Source organism: Plecotus auritus (assembly GCF_963455305.1).
Source record: "Plecotus auritus genome assembly, chromosome: 7".
In the NCBI taxonomy this organism is placed as follows: Eukaryota; Metazoa; Chordata; class Mammalia; order Chiroptera; family Vespertilionidae; genus Plecotus; species Plecotus auritus.
Genome location: NC_137774.1, coordinates 110,834,444 through 110,858,928, shown reverse-complemented (window position 1 = coordinate 110,858,928; position 24,485 = coordinate 110,834,444). Strand labels below are relative to the sequence as shown.

Sequence of the window (24,485 nt, the reverse complement as noted above, 5' to 3'; positions counted from 1 at the left end):
ACAGCTTTCTCACACTGTACACACACACACACAGACACACACACACACATACACACACACACACACGTTTCCACATAGGCACCATGTAAATATTTATAGTAATTTTTTTCTCGGCCTCCTCACTAGAATGTAAGTTCAATGAGGACTCAGACTTTGTCTTGTTAACCACTGGGTGGCTAATGCCTAGAACAGTAACCAGCACACAGTACAGCTCATTTAGTTAAATAAGAAACGAATTAAGGAATCTGACTCTGCAGATTCAGATGAAATATTTAACCTTGGCTCACGATTTTAACTCCCTACCTTTTCTTCTTCACATTGTCTACTTATTTCTGTTTAAAAAATATCTTATTTAGAACAAACGTTGTAATTTTAAATACTAGAAACAGATGATGTCAACCTCATCAAGGGCAGGGATTGCCTCTGCCTTCTAGACTTTGTTTAATTCGCACTGTAGTGAGTATGTTGTTCTGTGAGAAGACATCCTTAATAAGTGTTCCTGACTGTAATAAAAGGATATATCTGTTGATATCCTAGTAGTCACAATTGAATCTTTTTGTCTTAGTAAAAGATAGTAAAAGATGTTGATGACCCTTACCTTCAGGCCCTTCTCTACCAGAGGGAAAAATAATGGTGAGAAACAGACCTTGAAATCCAATGTTATTAATCAGTGTCACCCCAATAAATCTAATTTAAAAATTTTAGAATAAGACGGGGGGGGGGCGGGTGAGAGCATGTGCTGGGGGATGGGGGCAGGCAGGGAGAGGTCAAGGGCGGGGGGAAGGAGACTTATGTAAGACTTTAAAAAATAAAGAATTTAAAAATAAGTAAATAAAATAAAATTAAAATATTTTAGAATAAAATATCTCTTTAACAAACAAAAAAACAAACACCAAAACAGTGAAGTGATTTTTGCTACCAAGCAAAATTCTAGAGAAAAGAACTGCTGACTTATCTTAATAATTTTCACCACTTCTTAACAAATGTAGAATTTAGATAAACTAAATTATGAATCATTCAGATCATGAAAAACCACTTTTTCTGTGGAATACAGAAGGTAAGTAAGTGTACTTGCATCACAAGTCAGATGTGACTGTGTAATGAGGAAGTCTTTGTGAAATACTCCTAAATAGAAGTGCAATTAGGCAGCTTACTTTTTAAATGAGATTTATAGAGATTTTTATTTTGTGCAGCAACAGTTTAAAACAAACTAGCTCAGTAGTTTGTTTTATCAGTGAAGTTTTATCTGTTGGGGATAGAAATATTTGAAATAGGTATTTTAAAGATTCATGTATTTAGTCCCCAACTTAAAGAATTATGTTGCTGTGTTTTTATATATGTAGATTTTTTTCTATTTGGTCCACCTTGGCAATACCTCACAAGAAAGATAAATTTCAGTTATGTTCGTACGTTAATACAATTTTTAATTATGTCTTCTTTCAGTCCATAAGGACATGTAACAATTGTCATACAATATTTTGTGTGGTTTACATTAGTTAAAAGAAAATTGGAAAGGAATTGTTAAGTAAATGCTAATAACTTTTTACTGTTGCACTTTTGACAGTTTTGAATCATGGACCATGAAATTAAATGTTAGTTGATCGATACATGTTCATGTTGTATTTAATGAGCTGATTAAAACACAATTATAGCACCTTTGTATCTATAATCTTAATTCTTTGCTTCCCACTAAATTGCTGCAATATTTAGGCAATTTTTCTTCAGAGAAATCATAGTGTGTAGAGAAAAGATAAGGTATATTAAATAGAAAGTTGGACAGCAACTTGTTAGTTAAGCAGTTTGTAAAAATGAACATCGAAAAATAATCCCTCATGTGGTATGACTCCAAAATAGAAGGAAGGTCTAGGTTCAGGAGTCATACCTCAATATAATTTTCTTTTGTGCATTTGTAGAATTTTTAAAAATGTATGTTTTTATTGATTGCAGAGAGAGGAATGGGAAAGGAGAGAGAGAAACATCACAGATGAGAGAGTATCATGGATTGGCTGCTTCCTGCATGGCTCCTACTGGGGATCAAGCCTGCAACTTGGGAATCCAACCATAACCTCCTGGTTCATGTGTTGATATTCAACCACTGAGCTACACTGGCCAGGCCATTTGCAGAATTTTTATTGACTCGAATGATTAGGATTTTTCAGCTTTTTTTTTTCTTAGTTAAGAAAACAGATTTTTGCATTTAATATTATAAGATAATTTGAAATGATTTGATATATCCTTAATCTTTAAAAAGTTTGTGAAAAAGAACAAAAACATGTGTGGAAATCACAGGGTAATGTTATTTTAAGTCTTTTCTGTTCAAATATTGTTAGGCACAGTTGGAAGAAAACAGTTCTGGTCAGCCATAGTGGGGCACAGCCCAGGTAAGGTGAGAGTCAGTGGAGACCTAGAACTCTGGCTGCCAAGGGCACTGCCAAGTGAAATGTAGTGATCAGGAGAGGGAGAGATTTGTATGTGAGCATAGTTTGGGGAGTACTTTGTTTTGTTTAGCTATTGTGGGATAATGTGAGCTCTTTGGTTTTGGCTACTGTGAACGGGGACTTTGAGTTTCTGGAGCTGAGATATTCTGAGGAAGAACTGAGAACTGGCATTCATCGCCTGTTCTGCATCAGGAAAATGTTGGGTATGTTACTTCATGTCATCCATTCTGCAACCCTGAAAAGTGGTAAAGTAAACGCAGCCCATTTGTGAGGTGAAGGCAGTGAGGCTAAAGTAGGTATAGTCATTTCTTCTTTCAGGGTCAGTTAGTTATAAATTGACAGGATGGTGAACTGCAGCTCAGATTTGCCTGATTCTGAGATGCATGTTCTTTCTGTTTACCATGCCACCTCTTAAGATACTTTATTTAGTTTAAATAACTTCATTCTTTTTTCTTTATGGGCGTTCGCTAATTCAGTGCATTTATTTGAACTTTGTTGTTAATAGGGTTGCCAAATTTAAAAATAAAAAACAACAACAGTCTGCTCAGTTAAATTTGAATTTCAGGTAAACAATGAAAAATTTTTAGTGTACACACACACACACCAAATATCATAAGATCTATTTGTACTAAACATTTATTCATTATTTATCTGAAATTCAAATTTAACTGACAACCTGTATTTTCTCCAGTGATCTTAAATGTTAAGAAAATGTGTCATTTAAGATAAATATTTACATGGCTCTAGAGAATTGTCTTTTTAAGAGATCTCTAGAATTGATATAATGAGGTTCTCTTTTCAGAGGGGAAAAATCTATTTGGACTCTGACTGGGCCGCATTCCTTAGGAGCACGTATGTCAAAAAGCACTTAAGAGATGTAGATGGTCATTAAACACCTCCCAGTCCCCCCCATTTCCGTTACTTTTGTCTGTCTTTCGAGCCTGGATGCTTCAGAGCTCACCAGTGCCCTGATTATACAAACAATTGCTAGTACTTGTGGGAACTTACTGTTCTGGGCACTGTCCTAGGTATTTTACATATGTTAAATCCACTACTGCTCTCTGCAACTTTGTGACAAAAGTAATACTATTAAAACTGATAAGAACAGATACTACATTTGATGCTAGTCAAAAGGCTGAGAAGTGATAAAAAACAAAAGTAATATTATTACCCTCATTTCATAGATGAGAAAGCTGAGGCAGAAGAGAGGATAGGTAATGTGTCTAAGAAAGGGCTGGGTTTGAACCAGGTCTTGTAACATTTATTTAACATTGCCTCTTTTTAGGTAATGCTTCTGAAACAACAGGCAGAGTTTCTAGGAGGAAAGTCTTTTCAAGCCAGATATCATATATATTATGTTATTAATCATATAAAACATTAACTACTAGAGGCCCAATGCACAAAAATCATGCAAGGGGCTCAGCATGTATGAGCCGAGCCCCTTGCAGCCCCAGATGCCTTGGCCCTCACAACCCCTGCTTCGTCCGGAAGGTCATTCTGCTGTTCAGTCTAAATAGCATATTAGCTCTTTATTATATAGGACAGTGGTCGGCAAACTGCGGCTCGCGAGCCACATGAGGCTCTTTGGCCCCTTGAGTGTGGCTCTTCCACAAAATACTGCGTGCGGGCACGCACGTACAGTGCAATTGAAACTTCGTGGCCCATGCGCAGAAGCCGGTTTTCGGCTCTCAAAAGAAATTTCAGTCATTGTACTGTTGATATTTGGCTATCAGGGGTGGGCAAACTTTTTGACTCAAGGGCCACAATGGGTTCTTAAACTGGACAGGAGGGCCGGAACAAAAGCATGGATGGAGTGTTTGTGTGAACTAATATAAATTCAAGGTAAAGGAGTGGAGGGAAGAGCAAGAGAACCGGATAGAACAGCTGGATCCGGCCTGCGGGCCGTAGTTTGCCCAAGGCTGGGCTATGTTGACTAATGAGTTTGCCGACCACTGAATAGGATCTTGCAAAAGGAGGCATCTCCTGCACTGTTTCTTATTCCTCCCCCCCCCCCCCCCCCGTCTATCCCTATTGAAATGGATGTTTCTGCCCTTAAATATTGCAGTAGTACATGAGATGGTGAGTGGTTTTCCTCATTGCTACATATTTTGCAATTAAAAAGATATTTAGAAGCAGTATTTTCCAGCTTTTAAAATAGTTTCTTCCAGAAACCGGTAATTTGTCCACGTTTTGCCCAATCATAAGGCTAAGTAGCCTCCTCACATATCTAAGAGTAACTCCTCAAAGGAGGTCAGTTTTTCTTTTACTTCTAATGATGTCTCAGATTATAGACACTTTTCATGATTTCAAACAACCAAGTTCTATTTGGGGAAGACTTATTAAGACTAAGTGTCCTCATTTGGTGTTACTTTAGCACAGATTTAGAAATTATTTTGGAGGTTGATCTCACACTTGTAGATATCAGTATCAGCATATGCAGGTTGTTTAAAGGGCATTTAGAAAAGCAATATAGTAAGGGGTCACAGTTGGATATTACACATATCCAGCTGCAGGTTGAACAAAACCCCAGCTGTGCTAACAGTAATGCAATGGGTTCTTATGGTGTGGGATAGAATTTCCAGTGACAGTATCTTACCAAGGTTCAGAATGTGCTGTGTGGAACTTAATGGAAGTGAAACTGATATGCTTTGAAAACTATTAGATGACATTGAATCACCTGGAAAAAAAATGGTTAGGTTATTTTGGAAACCTGAGTCCAAAAGCATTTAGAGGAATCAGCAGATTTAGGTTTCCAAACATTCAAGGGTCTTTAGAAAACCTGAGCTTAATCCTGTACTTTCCTACTTCTCTCTCTTGGAAACTTTAGTCAGTACGTTCTCTTCTTTTTGCCTCCTTGGCCTCTTAATTATCGCTGTCTCTTTCCATTGCAACCCACTAACCATTTTTTAGCAGAATTATTGTAATAGCCTCATTTCCTGTTTCTCTTCTACTTTATGTTTTTTATTCTATCCTTTACACTTACAGAACAGTTATTTTCCAAAGCACAAATCAGAAAACCTTAACTTTATTTCTCCTAAGTTTTCAGTAAGAAACAAAAATGGTTCAGAAGGTTTGCAGTGATCTGACCCCCACTTCTGTTTTTATTTCTCAACATGCTCCCTCCATGTGAGCTGCAGTGTAGCCATACCTGGTTGCCTTCTGCTCCCTGAAATTGACATGTGCCTTCATGGCTTAGTGCCTTTTCCATATGCTCTTGCCTCATTTTGGAAATACCACCTTTTCCCTCCATCCAGATGATGACTAATCTAAGAATCTCTCTTCTTTCCTTCTGGTAGGAATTTACCATTTCTTTATGCTCACAGCATTTGTTCATGTTTTCACTATAGAATCTGTTTTCATTTAGCTTAGCTTTATTGCTTTGCCCTTATTAGATGCTTGTTTGAATGAATAAGCCAGATCAGAACATTAATTAAAACTCTTTCACAGTTTATTGGTTGGGGGGAAACAAGCTTAATTTATAATAGAAATGTTGGAATTAAAATTAATCAGCAACATATGTGAGTTACGGTAATCCCAATTAAGGTTGTATGTGACCTCTTAAGTGTAAGACTGGTTGTTGCAGTCAAATATTGAAGGATTTAACAAGTGATGGAAGAAACCTGTTGATAGAGAATAACTTAATTACTAAAATTAAGAAGCTTTCTTTTTTATGAGGTCTATTGTATTTATGTTTAGATTTGAGAATATCACATTAAAATGGAAATAACTTATAGCTTAAGTTGCATTTTTAAAATGTCTACTTGCATATAATTATTTTTGACTTGAAATCTTTTTGTTTCCTTAACAGTTGGTACCTATTTAACTTTTGAGTGGAATTAATGTACTCATTAAAAATCATTATTGTAGTAGTTAAAACTATAACAGTGTAACAGTGATTTGAAGGACATGCCTTTTTCGAGATGTGTATTTTAAGTCATTTTAGGGCTGACAGAGCCTTTTCAGATATTAAATATAAACCTAAAGATAATGGTCAAAGATTATTAGGTTAGGATCATAACAGTCAGTGAACATATTAAAGCTAGTAATGTATGATATCTTTTACTTTCGGTTTCCTTTCTAGTAGCAGTAATAAATTTGCATTCATAGTCCACATACCTTTTTTTCAGTCCTTTTGGCTATACGTCATCATTCATCTTTCAAGTGCTCATTGAACTCTTGCTGTTGTAGGCTTCGAACCAGGTGCTAGATTCATGAGAATTAACTAGTTTGAAGTTTAGGTTGGCATATTTCCAAGGCCTGCATTTAATATTTGCAGGACCTGAGGCAGAAAGTACGTGGAGACCCTCAGACTCTATGTCTAAACATTTAATAATTATAAATCAAACTAATACATTGCTAAATTAAATAGGTCCTTTCTACCTGCCTTGGGAAGTAGCTCAGTGATCTGGAAGGCCAAGAGTGGGTTTAGATTGCTGGGGTTCCAGTTCCCCATAGGAATTTGGTGGTGTGTGGGGGAGTCAACCTGTGGGGCAGCCCAAACCCTCTCCCCCTCGACTGGCCCTCTCGTAAACTAGAAGGGCCCTTCTTGCAGACATACTAACACATTCCACACCCTACAAACGGCAGCCCCTTGGCCACTGTTCAGACTGGGGAAGTTATTACCTGCAAGGTTGACTGCCCTGGCAGTGGAGACTCTAGAAGCCTGCTTAGGGTTGTTTTGACACAGATTCCTGAGCCTTGGTACTCATCAGGGCAGGGCAGGGCAGGCTTTTAATGGGCACGTTCTTTGCCCTGTGGATTTGTTTTGTGGAAAAAGATGTTTTCAGAGGATGAATTGGGAGATCCCTCCAAAGTCCAGAACTCAGAGTGGGGCTCTCTTGCCTAGATCCTAAGGGTGATACTGTGTATGCCCATGAACCAAATAAAACATAAGTGTTCCTTAAGAGGATCAGATCTCTACATAGTCTCTGAAGCTAGATCAAGAGTCCATTTTTTTTAAAAATTGAGCTTTTTCATTGAGCAATTAATAGGTGTTTGTTTATTCATACTAAAAACAAGCAATAGAGTTTTCACCTTTATTAGTTTTATATTTTAGAACTTAAATTTTTTGTGATAATGTAATATTAAATTAGGAATTATGCCTGCTTTATAGAAATTCTAATTATGTATTCTTTGTTTTAAATATTTACCCATTTACTTAAAATAGCAATAAGCTGTTTTATGGATGATAGTGTTGTTAGAGTGCAAAAGACTAAATGGGAAGGTATTCATGCTGTGCTAGCCATGGTTAAATTTCCAAGTACATTCAAGGGAAAGAAAAAGGCTATGAATTGACCACTTAAGTAAACCAGTTTGCAACTTCAGTGTCCTAAAATGATTAATTCTAGAGGTAAAACTATAATGTTATGTCACAAAAATTTATCCCATAGAACTTTTTATAAAATACTATCGTTCTGATTGGGCACATGATAATATACAATTGTAGTTTCACAGTAATTTAGAAAAAGAAAGAGCCAATTCAGTGTAAAAGGGAATACTTGATTACTCTATTGTATAAGAGCACTAAAAACTAATCTACTGTTATATTACTCAATATTGAATGCTGGAAGAGGCTATCTTTCAGATCAGTCTTCATTAATTGTGCTATATTGTTATGATATTAGTCTCTGTTATAGATGAGTTTTATGGAAGGCTTTTAACTTGACATCTCCAAGCTTGTATTTTGGCTCACTTAAATGTCTTTGACGTATTTTTGGAATGATTGTTGAAGGGCAAATGAAGTGTTGAAGGCAAAATGGATTAAGCAGTCACTGTTGATTCTTTTGTGAAAACTCATGATAGACCATTCTTTGAAATGGTCTTAGTTCATAACAAAGTATAACTGATGAAAATAAGTATTTGTACTTTAAAACATTTTACTTATTAATCTTTATAAAGACTATTCTAAATTTGCCTTTTATGCTAGATTACTAGAATTTTCTTACTACATTAATTTTGGAGGCATTCCACTGTTCATCACAGCACTTATCTTTAATTGAGTTAATAACCAAATAATTAGAGTTTAGTTTTTACCTTTATTAAAATTTAGGTGAAAGGTATGTGTGATGTTTAAAAAAATAATTCTAAAAGAACCGGTTAAATAATTTACATGTAATAATAGTATGGTACAGAAGTAGATGTTACCTACATACATTTGCTTTTGGCTCAGTCTTGCAATACGGAAATAGATGTATATTAAATATTATGATGGTATTTGCTAAAATAAATTCTCCCCACATTGTGATTTTTATTTTTTGGTTGGTAACAACTCTATTTTTTTCTAGTGCTGTATTAGTTTGTTAGGGCTGCCATTCATAAAATACTACTGACTGGAAGACTTAAACAACTGAAATTTATTTCCTAACATTTCTGGAGGCTAGAAATCCAAAATCAAGGCAGTGTTGGTTTCTTCTGAGGGCCTTTCATCTTGGCTTGTAGATGGCCTTCTTCCCCCAGTGCCTTCATGTGGCTTTCCCTCGGTGTGTGTCTGTGTTATATCGCCTTTCCTTATAAGGACATATTGGATTAGGGTCCACTCACATGACCTCATTTTACCTTAATTATATCTTTAAAGACTCTATGTCCAAATATAGTCACATTCTGAAGTACTGGGTATTAGGATATCATCATATGAATATTGAGGGGACACAATTCAGCCCTTAACAAGAGCATAGAATGCAAATCATAATTTTGGGCAACCAATATGTTTAAGATATGAAGCAGCTTATTTAAATGTTTTAAATAAATTGCATATTTTAAAAAATTAGATGTTAGAAATATTATTTAGTACTTCCTTTAACTGCTTTGATTATAGAGACAGGGAAGGGACAATTAAAGACTTAGGATGATAATTAAGCTAATAATAATAGCAGCTAGTATTTATGTTATATGCCAGGCTCAGGTTTGAACATATTGAGGTTTTTTGTTTTTTTAATAGAGAAAGACTTTTAAACATGGAGAAGTTGAATTATCCAGGTAACATTATTTGTTGATAAACCAGCTTAAAAGTGCCCTAGACCAAGAAAGTCTTATAAAGAATAGTTTATACTGTATTCCTCCTTGGCTCCTAGCTTCAGACCTATCACTTTGTAGGTGTTCAGTAAATAATCATATAATGAACAAATAGATTTCAGTTAAAAGAAAAGGAAGAAATATAGTCACCATGGCTGTGCCCATTTCAGAAGCTCATATTTGCATTGTCAAAACAGTTGTATTGTCTTCTCTGCCATAGCAGGCTTTTATTTTGTGCCAGCAAATATAGTATACATTGAATATTAACTTAAATAGAGACAAAAGAAATAGTTGGAGTCCTTATGCTTTAGTTTCCCACATGTTTGGGACTTGAAAGTATAAAGCAGTAGTTCAACCTGGATATATAGACACCTCACCCCTCCCCATAAGATTTCCTAGATAAGAGGTTATTTTCCAGAGGGCCCATTTTGCCAGTAGGTGGAATTGGTGGCTCTGTACATTTTTGCCTCAGTCATTCATCATGTTGCTTTAATACTCTGCCAGGTGGGGCTATGTAGGGACCTATGGGTCTTGTTAAAAATGTTTCTTTATACTCAAACTAGAGGCCCAGTGCACGAAATTCGTGCACTCGAGTGGGGGTGTCCCTCAGCCCAGCCTGTGCCCTCATGCAATCCGGGATCGCTGGCTCCTAACCGCTCGCCTACCTGCCTGCCTGATCACCCCTAACCACTCTGCCTGCCTGCCTGATCACCCCTAACCAACCACTTGCCTGCCTGCTTGATCGCCCCTAAACATTCTGCCTGCCTGCCTAATCACCCCTAACTGCTCGCCTGCCTACGTGATCACCCCTAACTGCTCACTTGCCTGCCTGATTGCCCCTAACTGCTTGCCCGCCTGCCTGCCTGCCTGATCGCTCCTAACCGCCTCTGCCTGCCTGCCTGATCGCCCCTAACCAACCACTAGCCTGCCTGCCTGATCGTCCCTAACCACTCTGCCTGCCTGCCTGCCTGCCTGATCACCCCTAACTGCTCACCTGCCTGCTTGATCGCCCTTAACCACCTCTGCCTTGGCCCCCGCCACCATGGCTTCATCTGGAAGGACGTCCGGAATGACGTTTGGAAGGTTGTTTGGCTGTCTGGTCTAATTAGCATATTATGCTTTTATTATTATAGATTGCACATGTCTTTAGATAAAATTCTCTGGATATATGGGAAATAGTAGGAAAAGGCAGAGAAATAAGTTATCAACATTTATAATTCTCTTTTGAAAAAACTTTACATAGATGTGTATACATTTGTTGTTTGATTAATGTCAGTTTGTTCTACCACAAATGTAATATGAACAGCCTTTGGGAACTAATGCCTATTTTGGGCAGAATTCTACTTCTCAATATTTATAAAAGTGTTGTGATTACCTCATTGCTCTGCTGCTGGCTTTAAATACAGTTTGTACTTTAGCTTTTCTTTTTCTTAGTTTAACTTTTTTAATGGGTGGAGAATTTTAGTTGTGACATGAGAGGATAAAAATTTCATCCCATACTATGAGAACAATAATGCCAACCTAACACTGTTCAGATTTTTAAAATAAGAAAATCCCTTCAATTAGAGATAAATTATAAATAATTAGATACTATAATTGGTAAGTTTAAACAAATGCTTTTTGGCCTTAGGTCATTTTTCTCATTTGTATCTGAATTTGTGCAGTTTTCAGAGTATTTTTATAATTTAAATTTTAATGATTGTTTGAGTCTCACATTCATTCAAATGTAATTTCATTAATTCAGAACATTTCTTAAATTATTATACACTGAGTGGCCAGATTATTATGATCTCTGAACGCATAATAATCTGGCCACATAGTGTGTGTGTGTGTGTGTGTGTGTGTGTGTGTGTGTGTGTGTGAGGCCCAGTGCATGAATTCGTACATGGGTGGGATCCAGCCAGCCTGGCTAGGGGGAGGGGACATGGGCAGTTGGCCATCCTGCCTGCTGGTCGAACTCCTGGTTGAGGGGACAATTTGCATATTAGCTTTTTATTATATAGGATATACTCTGAGTGGCCAGATTATTATGTGTTCAGAGATCATAATAATCTGGCCACTCAGTGTATATGTCTTTATATGACTGAAACATCCAAGGGTATCCAAAGGTAGTGCAATGGAATATTACTGAGTTGAAATCAGACATAAACCAGACATTTATGGTATATTTGTGTCTTGATTTAGGTTGGTTGAAGACTTTTGATGACTACTTTAGAGAGAAGACTCAGTATATATTTAATAACATGGTCATCAAGCTGAAGGAAGACTCACGGAGGAAATTTATGTGGTCTGAGATCTCTTTCCTTTCGAAGTGGTGGGATACTATAGATACTCAAAAGAAGGATGCTGTTAAAAGGTTTGTTTTTATTTTTGTTTTTTAGTTTGGTAATATTAAACATTAATTGTATAGTGAGTGTGAAATGAGTGTTGAATTTTTAGACAGTGAAAAATCTTAACTTTATATCTAAAACTTAAAATATTTTTTCATATGTTTTTTCCTTAATTCTGGTTCATCTCTTAAAAAGAGACTTGAAACTTTTCCATTGAAATTCTTATGTTCCAACTTTGTCCTAGAAATGGAATTACTAGGTTAAAGGGGCTTGGTGTTTTAAAGGGTTTTTTTAAAGCATATAATCATAGGGGCCCCGGAAAGGTTGTTTCAATGTATTCTTTATTCTTCAATCTTCTATATCATAGTGTACCAATTTCTCTGCCCGTTCACCAACAATTCAACTTTTTCTCTTAATACCTTGACCAATTTGATAGTTGAAAAATGTAATTTTAATTTGTATTTTTGATGAGTGATAATATCGCATATTTCTCATATATATATAGGCAAAGCATTATAAGTTGCTTGATCGTGTAATTTTTCCTACTGATTTGTAATTACATTCATATACATATGCACACATACACATACCAACCCTTATTTATCCTCAAGTGTTTCTTAATTCTATTTTTTAAATTTTTATTTAAAAAACCTTTATTTTTGAAAGTATTACATAGGTCAACCTTTTTCCCCCATTAACCTCTTCCAGCCCGCTCCCGTTCCCCGCCCCCCCAACCAGGCCCTCACCATCCCATTGAATGTGTCCATAGGTTATGCATACATGCATACAAGTAATATATAGACTTTTAACATTTTTATATAGTCAAATTGGTTAATCTGTTTTCTTGATATTTACTTTGCCTGTCATATCTTAAAAGGTATTCTCTAGTCTAGAAATCAGATAGAGTCCTCTTTTCCCTAGTTTCATTTATTACCATTCACTTTTTAAAATCCTGAAATTCATTTTCTTCATGTGGTATGATGGGAGGTTCTGTTCACCATATTTCCCTCCCCTCTGCTCCCTGGAGTTTAAGGATTATTTTAGTATGTATTGCTTTCTTTTATCTATTTACTACCACATTACTGTACTTACTGTATTAGTCCCTGTTATAAGTAGTTTACAAATGGTGATTGATAATCCTCACAACAATCCTATGAAATAGGTACAGTGACTATCCACATTTTAGAGATAAAGCACTCATTGGTCTTTCAGGGTCACGGGCTGGGATGTGCTACACTGGTATGCTGTTCCGTCCAGCCTGTCCAGTCATACAGACTGTTCCCTTTCATGATGTACTGCTTCTCAAAGATTTAAATAGTTCATTCTTTTTACTGATTTGAAGTGCTATCTTTATTGTATTTCAGTATGCATTAATTTCTGAACTGTTTCCTGGACTTTTCTATTTAACTGTAATTGTTGCAGTATTATGATGTTTCATTAACTGATAATCTTTCTACACTATTAAAAAAAAGAATTTTGATGAAAATTGATAGAAACATTTAAAGGTAATTTGGGAAGAACTGTTTATCCATCACTAGCCATTGGAGCTCCCCTGCCCCCCAATAGAACAGTTAAAATTTAATGCTTATAAGATTGGCCGGAAAGGTGGCATGAATGAAGGCTATGGGCTTTGGGGGTGATAGGATGAACCAAGAGTAGCTACCCCACCCAAAGGGGCTAGCGGCTAGCCACTCTTCTACTCCAGCCACATTGGAAGTCCATGGGAGCCAGAGTGATCAGGATACTCCTCCAATTATTCAAGACAACTTAGAATTCCAAAATGCTGTGTAAAATATCTTGACTTTTTAAATTGAAATGTTAGCAGCAATTTACATTCTCTCTCTCTCTCTCTCTCTCTCTCTTTTTCTCTCTGTCTCTGTCTCTGTCTCTTACACACACACACACACACACACACACACACACACACAATCACACACAGTAAAACAGAATCCTTAGTTTAAATTGAGCAACTTACTGGTTTTTAAACTTTTATATTAAGAACTGCTCTATAGCCCTGACCAGTTTGGCTCAGTGGATAGAGTGTCGGCCTGCGGACTGAAGGGTCCCAGGTTTGATTCTGGTCAAGGGCATGTACCTTGGTTGCGGGCACATCCCCAGTAGGGGGTGTGCAGGAGGCAGCTGATTGATGTTTGTCTCTCATCGATGTTTCTAACTCTCTATCCCTCTCCCTTCCTCTCTGTAAAAAATCAGTAAAATATATTTTTTTAAAAAAAGAATTGCTCTATAAAACCCTGTGGAATTGGTGTTTGTTTTATAGGTTAAAAAACATTTTTTGATTAAAAAATTAAACATTTTAAGATTAAAAACATTTTTTGTCTGTTTAGGTCTAACATTACTCTGTGAATACATATAATACTTTATATTTTCTTAGATTGCAAGATTTTATTTATCACATCTGTAGTTTTTTTTAAGTACTTTTGGGAAGCTGAATATTTTCTTCATCTTGAGTAGATTTGGCTAAAGCTTTTACTTATTTTGATTGGTTTTTGCACCCTCTTTCACTCCCAAAGAACAATGTATATGTTGCTGGTTTTTACTCTTGACTTTTCTGCTTTTATTTTTTACTAATTCATTCTACCTGCTTTTAATAATGCTAAATGGGCCATTTCATTTATTTTTAACAAGGATTTGCCTTTTAGCACTGCTCTAACTAGCTTTTAAATTTTTGTTATTTTTTATTATTCCCTATATAACAAAAGGCTAATATGCAAATCGACCGAACAGCAAAATGACTGGTCCCTATGGCACACACTGACCACCAGGGCTCAGATGCTCAATGCAGGAGCTGCCCCCTGGTGGTCAGTGTGCTCCCACAGGGGGAGCGCCACTCAGCCAGAAGCCAGGCTCATGGCTGGCGAGCGTAGCAGCGGTGGTGGGAGCCTCTTCTGCCTCCGTGACAGTTGGACATCCCCTGAGGGCTCCCGGACTGTGAAAGGGCGCAGGCCGGGCTGAGGGGACCTCCCCCCGCCACTGAGTGGGTGAATTTTGTGCACCCGGCCTCTAGTATTTTAATAAAATGTTATATAACTGTATTTATTGTTTTTCCTGATTTGAGTATGTTAGGATCATAATTTTTAATTTCCAAATACAATTTTCCCCCCAGTTATACTTTAGATTTAAAAACTAATTTTCATGTCTTATGGTCAGGAAGTGCAGACTATACAATTTTTATTCTTTTTGTTTGGATTTGCCTGACCTGTGCTGCGCTTTTTACTTTAAGGACAATCTAGAGAGGTAGTTCCAATGGCTGGGCAATGGAGCTAGGCTGCACGTGTTGAAATAGGGCAGACTCCCATCTACTGTGTGACTTTGGGGAAGTTAACCTCTCTGTGCCTCATTTTATGTTTTCTATCTTTAAAAAAGGCTTTCTTATGTAATGTTTCTGTGAAGATCAGCTTTTACCCTTCTGGTCAGATGTTTTTATGATTTTAAAAATTTTACCCATAAAATTCTAAATTTTCACTAGGTATGTAGGTATAAATAACTTATTAAATTTTCCATCTACCAGTTCAAACATTTCTCCAGCTTACATTTTCTGCTCTTGCTAATTAATTGATGTTTTTATTTCATTTGTTTTAGAATTCAGTTATCTAGTATTGAGTCTCTAGTCTATTTTATGCACATGTATTTTTTTTTTTAATTTGTCATATTCACTGCTTTTGGAAGTTTTTTTCTCGAGAGTTTCCCCCCACCTCCCTCAAGCTTACTTCTCTATGATATAGAGTCTGTTCTGTTCTGGCTTTAAATGCTTGATTTTAACTATGTTTTTGTTACCCTTTAGTTCTGTGTTCTTTTTATTGTTGTTTGTAAGTTCAAGTGTATTCCCCCCTTTTTATTCATCCTTGAGCAATAACTGATGTATCCACACTTAGAATTTGTTCCAAAACAGAGTGTACCTCTCCTAAAACCCCTTCCTTTTCTAGCAAAACAATTTGTTTTTTTGCAATAGGTTTAGTTAATACTGGCTGGCCAACATCCATTTCACCAGATTTCCTTTTGGGAAACTGTCTCTCACAGAAATCAGGTCCTCCACCTTCCTGCTAGCCAGGTCAGATGGGCCAGCTATGACCTGAGCTCAGTTAATCAATATATTATTTTTTTCAGGGTTTTAAATCTTTAGAGTAGACAGATGGAAAAAGGGGAAACACATGGAGGGAAGGTTGCAGGTCATCCCTCACAAGCACTGGTGCCTTTGCAAGACTCTTCCTGTCCTGTGCTCCCCATAGCACAATAGTACATGACCTCTTGTTTTTTTTTCCAGCCCTTTGTTAAGCCTCTACTTTTAGCCTGTCCTCAGTACTCTGTGTCTAGGACAGTCTCCCATACATTTCTCCTTCAGCATCGGTTTGTGTTGCTTGCAAACAAGAAACCTAACCTGATAAATTATTCCTCATATCTTTGTTGGAAAGCTGGGTTATGGAAGATGAGTATTAGGGACCCAGCGGCCAGGAAAGAAGTTAGGGTTGTGAATAGGACTGGTGGAAGGGAAGAGAGGAGCTGGGCGGTGGGAAGATTGGGAGAACCATGAAGTGTTTGCTGTTTGTTAGGTGAGGCACTCACGGCTGGCTTTCTGTATCTAGTTTCCTTTTGGGTGGCCTGTAGGCCAGGAAGGAGCAATGGCTTAGATCAATGACTGTAGTAAAGTGTCTGCCACCTCAGAAGGAAATTGGGCTTGCTGTTTGCTGCTTTTGGCAAAGTGAGGCCAGGCCTGGCTCTGTCACAATGTAGCTGCATTAGGGAGCCACCCTCAGCAGCACTCAGGGCCTGGGAGTGGAGAGGCCTCTGCAAGATGGGACTCACAAAACACCCTGAGGATGAAGGATAGGGACTGTGATTAGTGTCTCTTCCAAGATCCAGCTTTGCTTTAGCCCTTGGCCCTCCAGATTAGGGGCTGTTGCCAGAATATCTTAGATTCTTCTCTCTACTACTTGGGACTCCATGCTTATTTTTCATGCCAGGGAGTTGTAGGTCAGTACTCATTGAATTCTTTTCGTTTCACCTGCATAGTTTCTGTCTCAAATGCACCAATTTTATGACATGAGGATGGCCTTCTTCTGATTCTCCTGGACACAAGTTTCTCTCTCTCCTTTTCTGTACTGTTGGCCATTTTACTTATGTTGGACCATATAAAATTGCTCATGTTTAACTGCTTTTGATGTATAAAAATGGCAATTTTATGTGATTCAACCCAATATTAAGGTAGAAAGCAGTTAGGGGTGGGAATGCAAATTAGAATCTAGTGCTTAAGCAGTTTTATTCAAACTCCTTTTGAGAGCTCTTATTTTGACAATGGGAAATATTTGCCTGAACCTTAATGATATCATTTTGCTTGAAGAAAAAATTGTTTTATAGCCACATTAGGGCCAATGATTTTGTTTCTGGTCAGGCTTAGCTAAAGTTCCCTCCCTTCCAGCTATAACCATTCACTTTTATTGATTTACTACATTTATATATAGAACTATGGTAATAGCATTTTTTCTTACTTAAATATTTTTAGTGGTTCTTGCCTAAATGTATGTTTTGGGAAAAGCTTAATAGCTATATAGATTTGTCCCCATTATTTAAAATTCTGAGCTTGTAGTAAGTAACATTACTGATAAAATTTTTGTGACTACTAGTGCAATGGCTTATTTTTCCTCAGATGAGCCTATGGATTAAATGTCTGTACCTAAATTTTCAAGCTCACTGCTGCCAAGCAGAACCTGTTAATTCCTGCAGAGTTTCATGTGAGCTTTTACTATCCCTGAAGAATACCAATTGATTGTGGGAACTTAACAGAAACATAACTCAGATGATCCTATAATCTGTCCTAGCAGTGACTTGTTTGATTCTTTCCCCTGGAGTAGCAGTAGTCATCTCTGTAGACTTTCAAAAATGAAAATCTAGTTAACTAAAGGGAGATCCAGGCAAACAGCTAGTCTTTTCATTGTTTTGTGATTCCAACTAATTTAATCAATTGTAGTCATGGTGCCTGCCTGTAGCACATATCCAGTGGATTTAAAAGAAACTGCCCGAGCCTGGTTTAGCTTAATGGTTAGAGCATCAGCCCTCTGACTGAAGGGTCATGGGTTCAATTCTGGTTGCTGACTCAACCCTGGCCCTGGTTGAGGGGCGAGCAGGAAGCAGCCAATTGATGTGTTTCTCTCATATCGATCTCTCTCTCTCTCTCTCTGTCTCTCCCCTCCCTTCCACTCTCTCTGGAAAACAATGGAGAAAGTATCCTTGGGTGAGGATTAGCAAAAAAGTAAAAATAAAAAAATAATAAAATAAACTGCCTCACGTTAAGTAATCAGCACATTTTCCCTTTATGTTTATTTTATTTTGAAAATGACTGGTATTTTTACTTTTTAGGTTTCCTATTTTAATACATTTTTTTGGCTAAATGCAGCTAAATACTGCATGATGTTTATAAAAAAAATACATCAACACGTGTGCCCTGACTCAGAGTCAGGCAGCTGAAACATTAGCCTTAGCGTTCCTTTGACTAGCACCCAGTGTATTACATATTTATTTTTCCTCTCTGGGCTCTGAGGCATTGAAATAGCTTTTACATTGCATCTGTTCCTGGTGTTGAGACCAGTGTTCAGTGGAGAAGCCCACCGAGCTGTTAGAACTTAGAATAGTTTGTGTGTTTGCCAAGTCTTGACAGACCTCTCTGCTTGGACCTTTAGGTATGAAATAGGTTCTGAATATGTACTGGGAGGAAAGGTACCATCAGTTAATATAAATACTATATCTTCACCACATTGCTGAGTTTTATCACTTTGCCAAGAAGGCAAAGTCTTTCTCTAATCTTTATACCATCCTCTTATATCATATTTCCTGAATTTATATTTAAGTCAGCCTTCTGTTCTATCTCTTAGCTGTGTTTGAGTATTGAAATCAAAGAAATGTTTGAGGTTTACTTTCTTAATAATACAAGTCCAAACTTACTGATGTGAATTTTGAGTTTCACTAAAAAATGTACCTCTAAAGTTACCTATACATTTTATACAGGTAACAGTTAATGGTATTTAACCAAAGGCTGCTGTAAAATTTACAAAGCAATGAGAAGTCACAGTGTGTCTTGTGATGTTTAGGGAAAATTGCAGATTTGGATGAGTTTAGAGCCTAAATATATAAACCCTTTCACAAAGGAATTAAAGCAGTGCATCACTGTCTAAAATAATTTCATTTCTAATCATTGAAGCAGTGGTATACATTAATTTTATAATGTACTAGAGGCCCGGTGCATGAAATTTGTGTACTGGGGGGGGGGGTGTCCCTCAGCCCAACCTGCACCCTCTCCAATCTGGGACCCCTCAAGGATCGGGCCTAAACAGGCAGTCGGACATCCCTTTCACAATCCTGGACTGCTGGCTCCCAACTGCTCACCTGCGTGCCTGATTGCCCCTAACTGCTTCTGCCTGCCAGCCTGATCACCCCCTAACCACTCCCCTGCCAGCCTGATTGACGCCTAACTGTTCCCCTGCCGGCTTGATTGTCCCCAACTGCCCTCCCCTGAAAGCCCAGTCACCCCCAAATGCCCTCCCCTGCATATTTCCTCCTTATTAGATAGGGTTTTTTCTTTAACATATTGGACAGTCTACCTGCCGTGGTCTTGACAAACCAGTAAAAATGTAAACCCAAACTAAAAGTGTCATAAAATAAACTCCTTAAACAGGAATTTCATGAGACCTTGGAAAGGTGATATCATGTGGTCGTTTCTTCCTTTCTTCCTTCTCTTTTTCTTGATGTTTCATCTTTTGTCCTTTCTTTCTTTTCTCCTTTTATTCCTTTTCCGTCCTTTTCTGTCCTCTCTTTCTCTTAACTTTTCTGTTGGTAGAATCGTCAGTACTTGAATGTGTCTTGCTTCCAGAAGACGAAGAAGAGGGAAACACACCATCATCTGAAGAAAAAGATGCTCTATGTTGGGATCGGTGGTGTTTCTGGTTTTGCTCTTTTCCTGGTTTGTTTGTCATTTCTGCCGGCCCCGGCATCTTCAGGACTTGTGCGTGGGCACTTCTTATTCATGTCTACAAAACCTCCCTGCCTTGGTGAAAACTGTAGGGGAAAAGGCCTTCCTGGGTGGGCTCAAGCCCGGCCCAAGGTGCTGAGGAACCAGGGTGGGGAGCACCGGCCACCGCCCTTGCACAGCCAACCTCCAGACCTCGGGGTACTCTCCAATAATGTAACTGCAATGTCGCACTTGGCCTTCAGAAATTAGTTGTAAGTTACTTCCAGTGTGAAACCCTACCTCAGACATTTCCATTGTGGTTTCTAAAGATTTTAAACAAAACCCATTTACCTCCCTAACCTGGTCAGAAATTTCTACCCAATGGGAGAGGTTGCTGGGCAGCATCTCCAATCACTCGGCTGGGGGCAAGGGAAGTTCTGAGGCTACAGGTGTGTGTTGGGGGGATCACTCCATGGGGGCACAGGCCCTTTGGAGGCTGATACCCCAGGCTGCTGCTGGGAGGGGATCGCTCTGGGGGGCGCAGCTGCCTCCCAGGCCTATACCCCCTGGCCGCGGCTGGGAGCAGATCACGCTGGCGAGGGGGGTGGGCGGTGTGGGCGCCTCCCAGGCTGTCTGCCCAGGCCGTGGCTGGGAGCGGATCATGCTGGGGGGGGCACGGCTGCCTCCCAGGCCAACAGCCCAGGTTGGGGCTGGGAGCGGATCGTGCTGGGGGGGCACGGGTGCCTCCCAGGCCGATGGCCCGTGCCGAGGCTGGGAGTGGATCACGCCGGGGGCCGCGGCCACCTCCCAGGCTGACAGCCCGGGCCACACGCTGCCGGCTCTCTTCGGCAGTCCTCCCTGGGACTGGGGGACTCCGGCGGGCCTGAGAGGACTGGGCGCCACCATCTTGTGTCTATGGGTGCTGCCATTTTGTTGCGGAGTGACGGTTAATTTGCATATTACTCTTTTATTCTATAGGATGTCTTCTATCCCATTCTCTCCAATCCTAGTTCATCTCCAGTTAGGCATTTTGTTCTCATTCCCATCAACTGCTGGCTTCTATTTGCTTCACGGAATCTGGCAAAAGCCATGAGGACCTTTCCCACTGCCTCGTCCATGGGTTACTTCCTCAGTCCTCCAGGAGAATTTCTTTGCAGCATTGAAACTGACCACTCGATTCTCCTTGAAATTCTTTTTTTTTTTGGTCTCTTATGACCCAGAGCTCTTTGTCTCCTGGTTCTCTTCCTGCATTGCTGAGCATTCCTTTATCATCACCTCTCATTTCCTCCTCTGCTCACTTCCTAAAAGTCCCCGTTCTGGCCTGTGGGGTAGCATCCTTTGGTTCTTCTCTTCAATGTGTGCTCATCCTCACTGGTTTTAATTCACATTGCTTCCAGACCTACAGTTCCAACCTCAATTTCTTTCTTCTTCCCTAGTTAATGGTAATAGCAACAGCTAACATTTATTGGGTGCTTACTGTGCATAGGCATATTCTAAGCACTTATATATATTTATTCAGTCAGTCCTGTAGCATTCCCTTGAGTTAAGATTCTTTATTATTCTCACCTATTGTTGAAGAAACTGAAGCAGAGGTGTTAAGGAATGCGCCAAAGGTCCCCCACCTAGTAAGTATGGCATGAGGGTCAGAGCCAGGCAGCCTAGCCCCAGAAACAGTGCTCTTAACCATTGTGTGCTCTGCCATTTGGGCCACATTCACTCAGGTCCTGATCCTTGTCAGTTTCTCTGTGTGAAACCCTCAGCTCAATCCCCGTTGCTCATTTCCTTCACCTTGGTCTTCCTGTGTCCAGCTATGCCACTTCTAGGTATCCTCCATTTCACCAACAGAGTTAGGTTTCTAATAGGTGAGTCTACTCATCCTGCTTCTGTGACACCTCAGTGTCAGAAAGTACAGCCCAATCCCTTTTGCCTGGCACATACTGGCGTTTTTTCTCTGATTCCTCTTTACTTGTCCACCCTTACCTCTTATCACTTCCTGCCTTGCTGAGCCATGTGGGTGTCCTCAGGCACATGCTTTTTTCTGCTTCTTAGAAATTTGTCCATGGGTTCAGATTAGATTTTTTCCCCCTTCTATACATTAGATAATACCAATCCTATTAATTTTTCAGCTGAAATATTACCTCATCTCTGAAGCCTTCCCTTATTTACTTCATCATTTGTTCAACAAATATTTACTGTGCTAGACTCCAGGGATATAGGAGATGAGCAATTCACCTGGTCCCAACCATCAGGGCAGAGCATGGAAGACGTAACTAAACACAGTATCACAATAAAGTGTTGTCTTCTATGGAAGTAAGAAGGAGGTTATGGAAGGTTTCCTGAAGCAGGTGGTATTCAGGTTGAAACCTGAAAGGTGATTAGAACTAACAAGTTAAGCAGGAGGTAACAGAGGGTGGTGAAGGAATTCTAGGCTATGAGAGGGACCAACTAAGACGGGAAAGATAGACAGAAAAAAATCTACAGGTAAGAAAATTCTGCAAAACATTTTAATGAGTGGGAAGCTTTTATGCCTCCCCCAAAACAATAGACAGGATAGTCCTTAAAGTGATTATTATGTGCAGAAAAAAATTCAATACATGATTACAGTAGCATCTCAGGTATCATGTTGGGGTAAGAGCTAGATTATTGACAAACTAGAAGCCCAGCACGCGAAATCACACGGCCCCACCCCTGCCCTCCCTGAGCCACTGCTGCAGGCCTTGTGAGCCCCTTTGTGCCTGGCTGGTCCCCATTCCTCTCTCCCCAGTGTTGAGTGTCTGAGCCCTTGGCTGCTCCAAACCTTTTGGCTCTTTCCCTTAGTAACAGCTTTTACCTTCTGCCTCAATTCCTCTGCCAGCTCGCACCCTTCCCCCATGCTCTGCCTCCCCACCACCACAGGCCACATGCGCCCCCTGTCCCTCCCCCCGCGGCAGGAGCACCTCTGTTCGCCACCTAGGGACCTGCGCTACGCTCCCCGCCCACCCGGCACCCATCCGCTGAGCCCTCTTCGCCGCGTGGCCCCTGGAGAGCCAGCGCCGAGGGACTCCCCCGAGTCCCGGAGTCCCACCCTGCAGGGCCAGCACTGCAGGACTCCCTCGATGCACCTCCTGGTCAAGTCTCTGCCAGCACCAGCAGGGACGCAGCATCAAGTCCCTGGCCACCTGCACACACCTCACAGCGCACGCAGCCCCGCCCATCTGCGCACACCTGCTGTGCACGCAGCCTCCTGCTGATCGGTCATTACGGTATGATGGTGTGATGACCACAGGCTTTTTATAATATAGGATGGAGCTTAGGAATTCAGTTGCTGTATATAGTATGTGTTATTCATTGCTTATTTGGCTGTTCCTTGGAGCATATTCATGCCTGTGGGACTGGAATTATGTAGCAAAATTGATATAGATGAAAAATTCCACCATTGGAGTGACTTTTCATTTTAGTTCTTATTTTTCTATTAAAGAGTAGTAAATAATTTATTTCTGAAAATTTCCAAAATATATGTTTATGGGGATAGTGAGGTAAGGAAGTCAAATTTCTATATTTGATGGCTAGAGATTAAGTCCCAAATCTGTCCAACATCTCAGGCTTCCAGGTACTGGGCATAAAGTTTAAGAAGTGGGGGTCTGGTCCATGGCATCTAGAGTATGGCTAAATCAGGCAATCACCAGGAAGGTGAGAAAAAGAACTAACTCGAGGCTAAGTCCACTGACAGTAAGAGCAGGACAAAATAGTCTTGAATTTAGTTTGTATTCTTGAAGAAATACAATTTTTAGAAATTTCCAGCTTTTTAAATTATAAGTTCTTGATTTGGGCCTGTGAAAACCTGAGGTTTGACTGGAGATTTGATTTTCTTTAGACAATATAATGAGCTATCTCGTTCTCCATGTGAAATTATATTAGTTGGTGATTCCTATGGCAATACAGATTTAATTAACATTTTTAAATTTCATGTAAGGAATTATTCTTTCATTCATTTTTAGAAATTGTGTCCATTATTCACTCTGTCGCTGGTATATGATCATGCATATGTTTGAATAAATCAGATGTCATGTTAATGCTATGGCTTCTGTTAAAGGCTTTGTAGGAAAATACTTCTCTATCTTTTATGGCTCTGCTCTGCTTCAGCTAAATTTGACTTGGTACTTGGCTGCTATTGGCGGGTATCCAGTGATGTGTATCCTTATTAAAGTTGCTTTTCTTTCTGAAACTTTACACCATTTTCCAAACCATCTTGTTGCAAATTGACAAGTCTGTGGCACTTGTTTGCTTAAATCCTTGACTTTTATATTTCCTCAGGTACTTCATCAAATTTTAATAGTTTGATTTCCTTTTTTCCTTAGCAAAGGAAGGTATCTTCTTATAATAATTGAATATTTCTAGGACTGGAGATATAGTTACCTTGTATGCTATTGTGGCAAAGAAAGGAGTATCCAATGGACAGATAATGATAATGTTAGAGCTCTTCACTCAATAGTGAAAAATAAACTATGTAGCCTACATTTTAACTGAATCCTGAGTGTTTCCTGTATTCCCAGAGGCATGTGCTATTTACTAGCTTCACCTTCTGTGTAGCTTGTATGATTAACTTACCAGTGTCAGTAGGACCAAAATAAATATTGATTTTTCAATATAGGGGTATTGAAACAAATGCCATGCTTAAAGTGACAGTCCTTCAATAAACACTCATCAAGCATATACTCTGAGTAAAGCACTTTGCTAGGTTCTCGCAAGATTTAGAAATAAATCAGATGT

General features: G+C 39.1%; 1 protein-coding gene across 1 annotated transcript in view; it reads left to right on the top strand.

The window, feature by feature from the left end:
* The window catches only part of MAN2A1 (mannosidase alpha class 2A member 1), a 162,441-nt gene that overhangs the window by 32,646 nt on the left and 105,310 nt on the right, over positions 1–24,485 (top strand). Inside the window, exon 4 of the mRNA XM_080678363.1 lies at positions 11,634–11,805. Within this exon, the coding sequence (XP_080534489.1) occupies positions 11,634–11,805 (172 nt within the window). The remainder of the gene's footprint in view (positions 1–11,633; positions 11,806–24,485) is intronic.